The 13,229-nt window shown below is 40.1% G+C and overlaps 1 protein-coding gene across 1 annotated transcript in view; it reads right to left on the bottom strand.

The window, feature by feature from the left end:
- Positions 1-3,548: 3,548 nt before the first annotated feature.
- LOC126472359 (serine protease easter-like) overlaps positions 3,549-13,229 on the bottom strand; it is a 155,345-nt gene continuing 145,664 nt past the window's right edge. The window contains exon 8 of the mRNA XM_050099931.1: positions 3,549-5,627. Within this exon, the coding sequence (XP_049955888.1) occupies positions 5,397-5,627 (231 nt within the window). The 3' untranslated portion in view covers positions 3,549-5,396. The remainder of the gene's footprint in view (positions 5,628-13,229) is intronic.

Below are 13,229 nucleotides of genomic sequence, written 5' to 3'. Positions count from 1 at the left end.
TTAGAACCCAGGTAGTGTGCTTAAATCCATGTTGCCAACTCTGCAAGGAGGTTGCACTTGCCTACCACTGTTACGTTTTTATAGCGTGCGCGAGGACTTTTTGAAATTAAGAGTTTCCCTATTTCAACGTGAGCACATGTAAATTGAGTCCCCCTTTGTGCCTATGTGAGCCATCGACAAAATTTATCCAGGTACAGGTTTTTCCAGTGTCGAACAGCATATTGAGTTTTTTAATATATATGATTTATGGTAATAATATAATTATTATGGTAATACTGTCAGCCATTTCTTCACAAAACGGTGGTAGCGTCAGAATGTCGCGCTTAATTAATTTAATTGGATAGATCAGCATATAAGATTTTTGTAGTTGCTTAACATACATGCAATCTTCCCACGATTCCAATAATTCGATTCGTAATTTCATCAGCTGTTAACATCTGTGATCGCTATTTAGATGAATTGATTTATAACAAGCTATTCATTTACATAGACTGGATGTAATGGTTGACTTGGCCTCGCCAACGTGAGCATGAATCGCTCTAGAAAGACTATAATCTACACCCTTAGATGTGAAGTATATCCGAAGTAAAGTTTAATTTTAAAGTCTAAACGCAGCGATTTTGACATAGATAACACTGCCCGATTCTGTGGTCTAGTGCCAGCCGGTGTGGCTGAGCGGTTCTAGGCGCTTTAGTCGGGAACCGCGCGACCGCTACGGTCGCAGGTTCGAATACTGCCTCGTGCATGGATGTGTGTGATGTCCTTAGGTTAGTTAGGTTTAATTAGTTCTAAATTCTAGGGGACTGATGACCACAAATATTAAGTTCCATAGTGCTCAGAGCCATTTGAACCATTTTTTTGTGGTCTAGTAGTTGTTAAAGTTGCCCTCTACCAACGCAGGGATCTCAGGTTTGATACATTGTCTGACAATTCTTGATAGAAGTAATGTATCACAAGTTTTTGAATGCCATAGGATTCAAAAGTTATTGTAATCAAATGACTTAACTGCACTCATTGAGCCATTACACTCATGTAACTATATTTAATTACAAACATTCTCATTTATCATTGGCGGAGCAAAAAAGGATACAAGAAGCTGAAACAATATTGTCAACGCAAATCAAATATTGATTTTGCAAAGATAAATCACCCACAACCAGGATGAATACATGTTCTCCTCGCTTTATCATTGATTATACTTCTAAAGGACTCTTCAGTGTAGACAGACGTGTATGTAGACGTGTCACTCGATGAATTTCTTGTTGTTGTTCACCGCAATGTCTTTCAGTAGCTCCTGACTCCACGGGAAGACACTGCTAAGTAACTGAGTAACTCCTGATACCTAGCTGGTGATTTTTTTTTAAACTTAACGAAATCAGTCAATAATTTCAATAAGTACTTGTTTACATTCTCCTCTGAACTACTGTAAAAATATTTTCATTCCAAAAATAGCTTTTGACATTGTTAGCTTCATCTTTTTTTCTTACTGAATGATAGAACTAGTATTCCAGACATCTGTACCACTAAGTAAGTAGCTCTGTTGTAAGCTTATTTTGACTAGTATTCCTACTGAAGGCAGAGAACTTGTAGCGGTATATGCTGAAATTAGATACAGGTTGTAAAAAGCTTACAGTATCACGAAATTAACAGAATTCTTAAAAATGAATTTGTCAGTGGCAGAGGCATATGAACACTCTCTCAAGCTTCGATTAAATTAATAATTATTTCATCTAAAACTCATTGATGCGAGAATGCAAACAATCGTCCATGCATGAAACACGTGGCATATTGGACCACCACAAAAGAAGGAAATTAACAACAAAATTTCTGTACGGACTGGAAACATTTCACCAAATGAGTGATGAGTTCAATAAGCCTACTGTCGAAAGGAAAAAGGAAAATCCAATTATGTGCCATGTGCCCCGGAAACTAACCACATCACTCAACAACGAGTGTTAAGTCTGAACACAATTAAATGCGCATTAAATATCTGAAAATGCTGCAAACAATACTACGCCAAGCTGCGCGATGCGAGCCATAATCTCAACGTACATGTATAAACCTCGGACTGAGAATGATTAACGGAAAACAACTTCGAAGCAAGCTTATACATTACTGGTCCATAGCAGATACGTAGCACTTGGAACCGCCAACAGGAAAAACCAGACCGAAGAAGGCTGTTTTATGTGGTTTAAAAGGACTGCACACCGTGATACACGTGGCTGTTCTCGCTTGCCATTGGTCAGCGCTACCACTCGCCGATGTGTCTCACTTCAAATATCCATCCCTCGCTTGTAAAAGACTGTGACACCTTCAATAATCGACTACTTGTTACAGAAACATAGATAGAGGATGATTGCGATTCAGAATACATTGAAAGAAAATTGTTCTGAAAGTTGTCATACAGAGAAGCAGCTTTCAATTGTCTACAAAAATTATTTCCAGTCTGACATGGGTTTAAAATATGTTGATATATTTGCAGAGTACTTACCTTCGGCGTATGAGCGTCAGCAATGTTTAATAATTTCTAGATGTGTGTGATAAAGCAAATGAGAGTGAACAGTATAAAACAGCTTTCTATCAGTAAATAACAATGAACCTTACGATAGCTTCAAAACTAAATTATGAAGAATACTGGAGCGTGATTGTTTAATTGTGCTGGAAAATATATTTGTGTTCATGAATGGCGAACGTAATTCACGAAGGTCGATAATTTCTATGTAATTTGTCCATGCTTAGAAAGGCTGCCATGACATTTTTGTTGACAAACAGAACTCACAACATGAGAATCAGAGAACTTGTAGTAAATAAACGACATTATTAAGAACTGATGTGAAGGTGAACTATTGTTGGCACTAAGGACATGCTAAATCGCTTGAATGAACACGGTGGACTTCGTTCCCCATCCTTCCCTAATCTGATGGGACCGATGACCTCGCTGTTTGGCAACCAACCAACCAACCTAAGGACATGATAAAGAAAATGTTGTGACAAATATCCTAGGCATCGTCTCTGGCCACGAATATGTTTCGTTCACATTATTTTAGCATGGCGGTAATTCACAGTTTCAAAATGTTCTTGAAAAATCATGATTTGTGTACTAACTGTATGCCACTTTATTAAACACACGCAGATTACACAGACCATACCCGCGCATAAAAAATACACAAATCACAGGACATCTGTCAAACAGTATGTGTGAGCTAAATGCTTTCCTGCATTCTGTTGTTTTGATGCAGCTAGTCTTTAGCGTTGATGTACATGCAAATTATCATGATGAGAGACACGTCTTGGAATTAAAATCGTTTTTTTTTATACCTGAGAATTTCACCGAAACTGTTTTTAATAAAGTGACAAGCAGCTATTACGCAAATTACAATTGTTCCAAAACGCGTTTAGTCGTTACGAGAGTCTCACAGATTAATATCGTAGCTGTAGAACGTAGGAGTATTAGTTACATAAATATTGAAATCACTTTTTATTGCTAATAATTAGTCAAAATTAATAACACTGAAGTAAGATGGATTGCCATTAAAGAATGAGGGAGCTGTAACACTGAATGACTTTATTTCTCCATTTTATCAACATAAACAAAAGCCCCTGAGATCATTCTTAACGACATATTTTGTCAGTACAGAAATAGAGTTTTCTACTAGAATTACTTCGAAAAGTAGTAAATGTAGAGACATGCATTTCACATTTCTCCTAGAATTTACTTTACCTACGTTACTGGTAACGTAACGAATTTCATTCTGCAAGTACAACGTAGTGAACACACTGTAAGCAATGCTATTCCGCAACGGACAATTAATGTAATAGGAAAATTTCTAGCGAAAGCAGCTTTTCGAGGTGACGCTTTCATCTGCAGAAAGTGCCACGGGTATATATGGAGTGCGCGTAGTGTACTGCAAATATAATCAACATCAAATAGAAATCGTCACGTGATATAAGTATAACGCCGTTTGCTTACACGTAGACTGAAACTTTAATGTTGCATCGGTTTCCCTGTTTTAAACATTTGTTTATTATTAACAACAATTGTGAGTAATTGTTGCTGCTATAGACGCAAACGGAGAAAAAGTTACTTGCCAAAGGTAATTACTGCAAGGGCCTAATCCGAGTTATCATACCAGAAAGAGGTGGTTTATATGTTGATTAATATCGAGACAAAGTCTAATAAAGAGTTAATGTCGTAGGGACATTTCACTTGACTGCGTTTTTACAAGACAAGTACCAGGTAAATTTCGGTAGCGTGTTGTCAGTCAGTTCATTACATACATATTTCGTTACATGCATATTTCGACCAGTTTTCACCTACAAGCAAGATTTATGAAAAACAGTATGTCATTACCTCCGGCTTATACAGATCTCCAAAGCATGTCGCATATTTTAAAGTAGACACAATAGTCATGGACAATGAGTATGTACGATTAATAGATTAGTTCTTAAAAACCGTTTCGTCCGTAAAAATATTTCATTGTGTGGTAAATTGGTAATTGGGAGCATATGATAGCTCCAGATTCAATTTTTTTTTCTGCACTGTTTTACTTTGGTGTACTATGAGGCCATGTTAAAACACAAACTCGGATATATGATCTGGCGCAGTATTAAACGTAAAAATAGCTGTGTTCTGGTGCAGTATTAAACCTAAAAATAGCTGTGCTTTCTTTCCCTATAGCGGAAGAATTAGTGGCGTCTTATCGCAAAAAAGTCAAACGCTCTCGCCTTTATTTCTTATAAGGCAAGATCATTCCAGATATAAATTGGAAATTATTAAGATGCTTACGGAGTGCGTTTACAAAATGCACGGTGCTTCTGGACGGGATCTGTCTGTACGAGCGATGTCACGACATCCAAAATCCTCAGAGTGCTTACGGATCAACCTTACGCCGCACAGCAGTCATGTGACTTTCGGGATCGGTTTATGTAGGTAACAAAAATTACTTTTTGCCCAACTGAATTTTCACTCGATGGATATTCCTTCCTTGCATGTCTAAAGTTGAATATGAAATTTACAAGAAATTACCGAATTCTCAGCAACAGCTGTAGTTTTGCAACTAACTAACAAAATTTTAAATTGTACGGTGGTTTTTTTCGTTTTCATTCAGAGGAGTCCTGTGTCTCAGGACGCTGCCTGAGCGACCGACAGATCCTCTTAGTAGTAGGACAAGTGTTTCGTCACGACTTGTTAATAGCAAACAGACACGTTGCGCCGTAACCAGTCCAGTAACAGGAACAAAGAAACACATTTTTATTTTTAGGCAAATTAATATTGAAACCAGGACGTAGGAAATGTAAAGTGTCCGTGAAGACAACCCCGGTTCATTTAAAAGGAAGCGTCTGTCCCCGGAGACGGCAGAATGTGAAACTGAGGACGGGCGCTGGCACCGCCCCGGCTAGGGCTGCAGGGAGTCGAGTATCCAGGGCACGTAGGCGGCGACGCGCGTGTAGACACCGGGCCAGCCGGCCTGGCCGCACTGGCGCGGCCCGTACGACACGACGCCGGCCACGTGGTGCCGGTTGACGCCGTCGACCGCGCCCACCGCCATCAGCGGGCCGCCGCTGTCGCCCGTGCACGAGTCCTTGCCCTCCTGGCCGCCGGCGCACAGCTGCGTCGCGTAGCTCACCTGCAACACAGGGAGCAAACATCGTGCTCGGTCACCACATCTACATCTGTGTGATTATTCTGCTACTCACAATAAAGTGCCTGGCAGAGTGTTCGATGAACCACCTTTTTTTTGTTTGTTTATTTGGCCTTTGAGTGTGTACTCAATTTAGCCATCGGCAACACATAGTGACAATGTACACATAATTGAATACACAAATACAGAAATGCATATTTACAAGAATAAAAAGCTTAACTGTTACAGTTTTGTACATACTGTTTTAAAAATTGAATTGGAAAATAATTAAAAGTGTCTTGGCTTACAATTCACACCAATTCTGAAATATCTTCATCAGCAAGACATATTTATAATTGACGTACACCATTAAAACCTACAGATTGTAATCAGTACTCTTGATGAAGTTAACGATCACTTTATATAGACGAACGTCTTTAGTGCACAAAAGAGAAGAAGCTGATTGAGGAAGATGGTAGCCCATACTCAGCAATATCTTCAAAAAGACCAACCGTTCACAGTCAAATTTGGGGAACATAAATGAGATGTGGTTGACATCAGCTTCCGACTCAGGATCACACTCACATGCTGGTGAACTGTAAACGTTGATCCGATGTATATGTTGTGGGAAAGAGGCATGATTGAAGCGGAGTCTTATGATGGTAGAACTCGTGGATCGGTCCAGATGTGTCCTCATGAACCACGGCTGTGAAGGAATCCGAGGTTGTAGCACTGTGTAATAACCGCCTTTTATCTGTTGAGAAACGTTCCACATTTCCTGCCATTGTTGTCTTGCGTGATCCTTGACTGCACGTAAGTAGTCTGTATAAGGAAGCTGCAGATCCAGGACGGTGCCTAACGTTGCCGCTTGTTTGGCTAAAGCATCAACTTCATCATTAGAGGATACCAGAGTGGGAAGGTACCCACAACAAATGGATCGTCCGGCCCGTGCGTGTGCTGCGAATATATTCAGATATCACATCCAAGATATAACTGTTGGTCGTTTTGTTCCATCGACTGTACTGAATGTTTTTAAGAACGCTTTGCGAGTCAGATACTATCAATATCTTGCGGAAGGAAGTGCTAGAGACAAACTTAAGTGCTTCCACAACTGCCACTGTCTCCGCCGTAAAACTAGAAGTACTCGTAGGCAGTTTGAAGGTTTTGCGGATCTGGATCTGAGGGCAGAAAAAAGCGCATCCTGTACACTCTTCTTGCGGAATTTTGGAGCCATCGGTATATACACAGAGAAAACCCGGCCATTGTGCTTGAACGAGACGATTGAAGCCAACGTTGACATTAGTACTGTCCAGCCAGGTCGTACTTAAATAATGGACTGGGATCTGAGAGCAGAGCGTTTCAAGATCATATTCAAAAACAGGTAGATGCGCTGAACGCCGCATAGAATGTATGACAGGTGACCAAGTGTCAAAGCTGGCACAAACGGCTGGCACTTTATTCCTTCTGTGGGATGCGATCCACAGTCGATAAATGCAGTCTCTACTTTGATAGACGGAACTGTCCATAATGGTCATGCCTTGAATCTAGAATTTGTCCGATAACATTTGGCGCCTAATGCTCAAGGGCATCTCCCCTGCTTCTATTAAAAGGGCGTTGGTGGGCGTCGATCGCATGGCTCCAAGACAGGTACGAGTGGCTTTATATTGAAGAGAATCTAATTTGGAGAGATGAATCTTTGACGCAGTGTGGTAGAACTGACAGCCATTCGAGCTGTCTCTCTACCGTTCCACTGTCGAACGGCACGCGGGAAAAACGAACACTTTAATTTTTCTGTGCGAGCCCCGATTTCTCTTACTTTATCGTGATGGTCATTTCTCACTGTGTAGGTGGGTGCCAACAGAATGCTTTCGCAATCGGAGGAGATACCCTCTACCACGCACTAATTAATCATTTTCAATCAAACCATCCACATTCATTCACTTTGGAAAAGTTATCTCATCGGATTTTCTCGTAATATATGCGGCGACAGCTCGTTGACGCCAAAGTATTTTCTAGTGCGTTTATTCTTTGAAATAACTGAGGTGCATATACGCATTCTCCATGGTTGTTAGAGTGGTAACTAGGAGAGCTTCTGGAGTGTCTGTTGAGGGGTCGACGTGTTTCTGAGAGATACATATTCTGCTTTTCTTCTCGCAAAAGCGAGCCAATTAACATTTGTGCCGCTAGCGGTTTGTTTTGAAGAGAAAGAGATTGGAAAAGGAAAATAATTAAGGCGTGGAATCACCGTAGATCTGGACATGTAATGGAGATGGATTTAATACACGATTTCCTCCATAAATAGGGTTTGTGACTTTTTTGTTCTGGAGTGAATGAACGAATGAGTTTTTTCTGAATCATTTGTTGATCACGTTGGCCCTGTAATAAATGTGGAAGTTTCAGCTGTGTCGAAGAGAGCCTGCAATCACTGAGTCTGTATTAAATCGTCCAAAAAGGCTTCGTACACACCTGGAATTCGCAGTCTTTCGTAAAAGGAACAAATTGTCCAAACGATTGACTCTCCCGACTGACTGCAGTGTTTAACAATAATAATAAATGTAAAGATCTCTTACAGCAAGCCAGCCGCTGATTACCAGGACGAAGGACTCCACCAAAGATTCTATTTGGCTAATTATCTTATATTAAAAACTATACATAGATAAAGGAGAGAAAGAGCGAATGAAAATAGAGATAATACTAATAGTCCTCCATTAGTCTAATTTTTCGCCTGTCTTATCACGGATGAACCAAGAACTGGGAGGGCCTTACTTTACTGTATAGACTTATGTGTGAAGGTGAAGGGATCTTAAAGACAACAGATACACGTGTATACAGACAAGGCATTACACAGAGATAGCGGCTAGCTGCATTCATCATCTATTCTTAGATAAAGAGACGGCAACATATTATCCGAACATTTAAAATGTTAAAAACTGTTGAATGAAATTTCATGAGAAGATCCCGTCGCAAGGAAAAACGCCTTTGTTTTAATGATTGTGTGGCGAAATAAATAAAAATTAAATTTATTGAATTCTTGAAAAGAGAAAAAAAATATGGATATGGAACTGTAACTTTAGAATTTTTGAAGGCTTTTTTACCGACTGTATTGACCGGCTTGAATGCGGACAATTTCAGTGCTGCGTGAAATTTGCCTGTAATATAATTTACAATTCCGATTAATTATATTTTTAAATTCTACCTCATCGTTGATTTAGTCAGAGTTCTCACCTTAGACGTAGAATTAGTCCTCCTGCCACAATATTAATTCATTAGTCGCCATCGATGTTCTTCTCTTTGTTGACCGTGTGTATCTTCCTAAGTCGGCATCGGTTTACTTCACGAAGACGATGGAAACCAAGGAATACTAAATAATTCTCGTAAAACTTAGATACTTCTCACTACTTTTTATTCACAAGACAATAAGACTTGCTCTGCTCGTCGTACAAACCATAAATACTAACAAGATGGCTGCCTTTCCGCACACACCAAAAATTACGTCTATCCCCTACAAGGTAACAATCGAAAGTGTATCTTAACTCCTCCTTGCAGTATGAAACAAAAGAGAATCCAATATGAACATTACAGAGATTATATTCTACATCCCTCTCAATTTAATCTTTGGCGCAGCCTTTAAGGTATTGTATGTCTCTGCGTGGGAATGTGTCATTACAATTGCCACTCCAATTCACGTATCATGTCTGTGACACTATCTCCCCTATTTCGCGATAATACAAAACGAGCTTCCCTTCTTTGTACTTTTTCGATGTCATCCGTCAGTCCCACCTGATGCGAATCCCACAACGCACAGCAATACTCCGGAATAGGGCGGCAAGCGTGGTGTAAGAAGTCTCTTTAGTAGACCTGTTGCACCCTCTAAGTGATCTGCCAATGAATCGCAGTCTTTGGTTTGCTCTACCCACAATATTATCTATGTGATCGTTCCAATTTAGGTTATTTGTAATTGTAATCCCTTAGTTGAATGTATAAGATTTGCTGATGACATGGTATCAGTGCCAGAAAGTGAGCGGACAGTGAATAACATGCTCAAAGATCTGAATGAAGCTTGTGTGGAATATGGGATGCAAATAAACACAGCAAAAACAAAGAGTATAGTCACCAGTACAATATTAAAATAGGACAATCTACCATTAGCCAAGTAAGTGAATTTAAATATCTCGGAAGCACAATAACTGAAGACTTGAGATGTCACCAGGAGGTGGAAACTCGAATTCCCATAGCGAAGGAGGCATTCAACAGGAAGAGGAGACTCTTATGTGGCAAATTAGATAAAGGACTAAGGAAAAGGCTTGGCAAATGTTTTGTCTGGAGTGTGGCACTATATGGGCCAGAAATATGGACACTGAGACAAGGGGATGAAAAAAGGTTAGAAGCATTTGAGATGTGGATGAGAATGGAGAGAATAAGCTGGATGGAAACATGAGTAATGAAAGAGTATTGGAAAGGGTTGGTGAGAGAAGATGTCTGCTGAAGGTTGTAAGAGAAAGGAAAAAGAACTGGTTGGGACATTCATTGAGAAGGGAGTGCTTGCTAGTAGATGCGTTGGAAGGATTGGTTTGTGGGAGAAGACTGAGAGGAAGAAGGAGATACAAGATGATAGACGACATGAAGGGAAGAGGAAATTATGCAGACCTGAAGAGGATGCCAGAAGACCGGACAGCCTGGAAAATTACCATGTGAAAACCTGCCTTTAGGCAGAACATTGATGATGGTGATGATGATGATGATGAGTTGAATTTACAGCCTTCAGATTTGTGTGACTTATGTGAATAACTTCACACTTTATTTATGGTCAATTGCCACTTTTCGCACCATACAGATATCTTATCTAAATCATTTTGCAAGTCGTTTTGATCATCTGATGACTTTACAAGACGGTAAGTGACAGCGAAAATCTGCAAACAATCTAAGACGGCTACTCAGATTGTCTCCTGTGTCGTTAATATTGATCAGAAACAATACAGAGCCTATAACACTTTCTTGGGGAACGTCGGATATTACTTTTGTTTTACTCGATGACTTTCCGTCTATTACTACGAACTGTGACCTTCATGACAGGAAATCACGAATCCCAGTCGCACAACTGAGGCGATACTCCGTAGGCTCGCAGTTTGGTTAGAAGACGCTTGTGAGGAACGGTGTCGAAAACCTTCTGGAAATCTAAAAATATGGAATGAATTTGACATCCCGTGTCGATATCACTTATTACTTCATGAGTATAAAGAATTAGTTGTCTTTCACAAGAAAGATATTTTCTTAAACCGTGCTGACTATATGTCAATAAATCGTTTTCTTCGAGGTACTTCATAATGTTCGAATACAGTACATGTTCCAAAACCCTACTGCAAATCGACGTTAGTGATATAGGCCTGTAATTCAGCAGATGACTCCTACTTCCCTTTTTGGGTACTGGTGTGCAAGACTTCTCGGCCGCACAGCTTGCTGCTCGCGTGCGGACCGAGGCTCGGCCTGTTTCGCCACTACTCGGTACATCTCGGCCTTAATCGGTCCTTCTCGGTTCAGCGTGACACTTCATTTAGCAGTGCGATGCGACACTTCCTTCTAGCATTTGGTACGCCTTACTTTGGTCGTTAAGACTATTTTCAGTTCGCAGAATAGGTGGTGAAACAGCGTTTATCCTTCCCTATTTGTTCGTGGTATAAAGGGAGGTCACAGGTCCAGTAGCTGTTCGCCCAAAAGTGTCCCGTCTAGCGATCTATCTCGCAGTCCCTTAAAAATGAATAGAAATAACTGAGGAGAAAGACAAGAATTCTCAGTATCTGTTATGTAGTCGCATAATTTACGGGTACCACAAATTTGCTGTGGAGCGACATTGCAACACCGTACACTAAGGATTTAAAGGTTTAGTTGATGATGAAAGAGCCAAAAATTATAACGATCGATAGACGGGAGACGGGAGTCGTTGTTCTGTACGTCAAGAAGCATTTTGTGTTAATTATTCAGGCGTGGAACATGTGATGGAATTGGTAGTGCGAGTAGTGAATTTTGTGATACTGCACGCATTATTACATCGTCGTAGTTGCTGATGAGTCTTCCGGGCTGTATGGAAGTGGCTGGAGAAACTTTTCGGTTCCTGACGTTGCTGCACTGTACACCTTCGGAGGTCGGAGATGCTCCCGTCAACGCTGATTCTTGCCGTCTGACGAGTCACAGACCGACTTCAATACTGCATAAAATGAGCGTGGTCAGGTTTACACTGTACAGCAGAGATAATCTTTGTTAGGGATGAAACATAACTATCGATTCTCGTCTCTCAAGGGTAGAAACTTACGTATCGATTCTGCACAGCCATTATCTATACTCGTATATCATTGAGTTCCATGGCTACCACTTTTTTATTCAAATTATCACTATCTATTATACGTTTCGATGGTTTTACTATATAATCGTGGATATTAGTTTGTCACAGTAGATAAAATTTGGTTTCGGAAAGCTTCATGCTCTGCAGTAGCTGATTTTTCGTTTTTCCTTGTTCGGTAAAGACTCATTTGCTTTCTCTTTCTTGTATTCACGCTTCTCTTGATAGTTCCAATGTAGACTTTTCCGCAAGTGGCAAGTACACAGTACCTTACATACTCCATTTTCTGACGGAGGAGGACGACTGTGCTTTACTGATCGCAGTGCTTGACATATTTTCTTAGATAGTCTGCAAACAAGTCTGATGTCATGTTTCTATCAAATCTTGCCGATCTCATTAATTACTTTTCTGACAGCCCGTGTTCAACGGATTTATTCTATACAAAAGCAGCATTACATCGTAAGTTACAACAGTTTTTGATGGATATGAACGAACAGTACAAGGACGTTACATGTTATTGCAAAGTACACTGTTTAATCCAAAGGATATGCCTCGAATTGGGTTTAGATTTAGGGTCTCTATTGTTGAGATTATGAAAGGAAAGGAAAGCAAGAACGGATATTAGAACATCCGGAATGGATTAGAGACCCCTCGTTCTGCATAGAATTTGCTCAGACTGCCCGCAATAATACATTCCCTAGTGAGAAGCAACTTATTTATGATTTGAAGGGGTTGAATTTAGAAAGAAAATGCGCTGTGGAAAGGACGTATTCTTACAAAAACATCGATTTCCCTACGTTCACTGGCCTTAAAAAAACGCGAATTCAGAACAGTCCATTGTGGCGTTGAAATAATTACAGGAATAGCTGTCTTAACGTTTGAGAATACCGACAGGCTTACATCCATTTTTGAGCTGATTTCGAGACAGTTTGCCATTTCATCTTGTGCACCTTCAGATGGAAGCAGTCAATATGCAACGTAATTCCGGTTTAAAAGACAAATATATTTATGTTAGAAATTTCCAGGAGTTGTCGGCAGTTTTTCAAGGGAAAACTTTCCATGTGAGGTTACAAACGTGATATTAATCTTGCAACCAGCATGTAAGGCTTTCACTATTCTGAATCTGTATAAGTCACGATTAGGTAGGAACCAGAGTGACGAAAATCTGCGAAACTGTCTGCATCTGTCCGTATGCCGACAGTTTCTGACGGCAGTAATTGTATTATGTCTTCAGCGTACCAAAACCAATTAGATAATAGTAAAAGTTTCTTTTG

This window comes from Schistocerca serialis, chromosome 1 (genome assembly GCF_023864345.2).
Source record: "Schistocerca serialis cubense isolate TAMUIC-IGC-003099 chromosome 1, iqSchSeri2.2, whole genome shotgun sequence".
Lineage (NCBI taxonomy): Eukaryota > Metazoa > Arthropoda > Insecta > Orthoptera > Acrididae > Schistocerca > Schistocerca serialis.
This window is presented reverse-complemented; position numbering and strand designations above follow the sequence as displayed.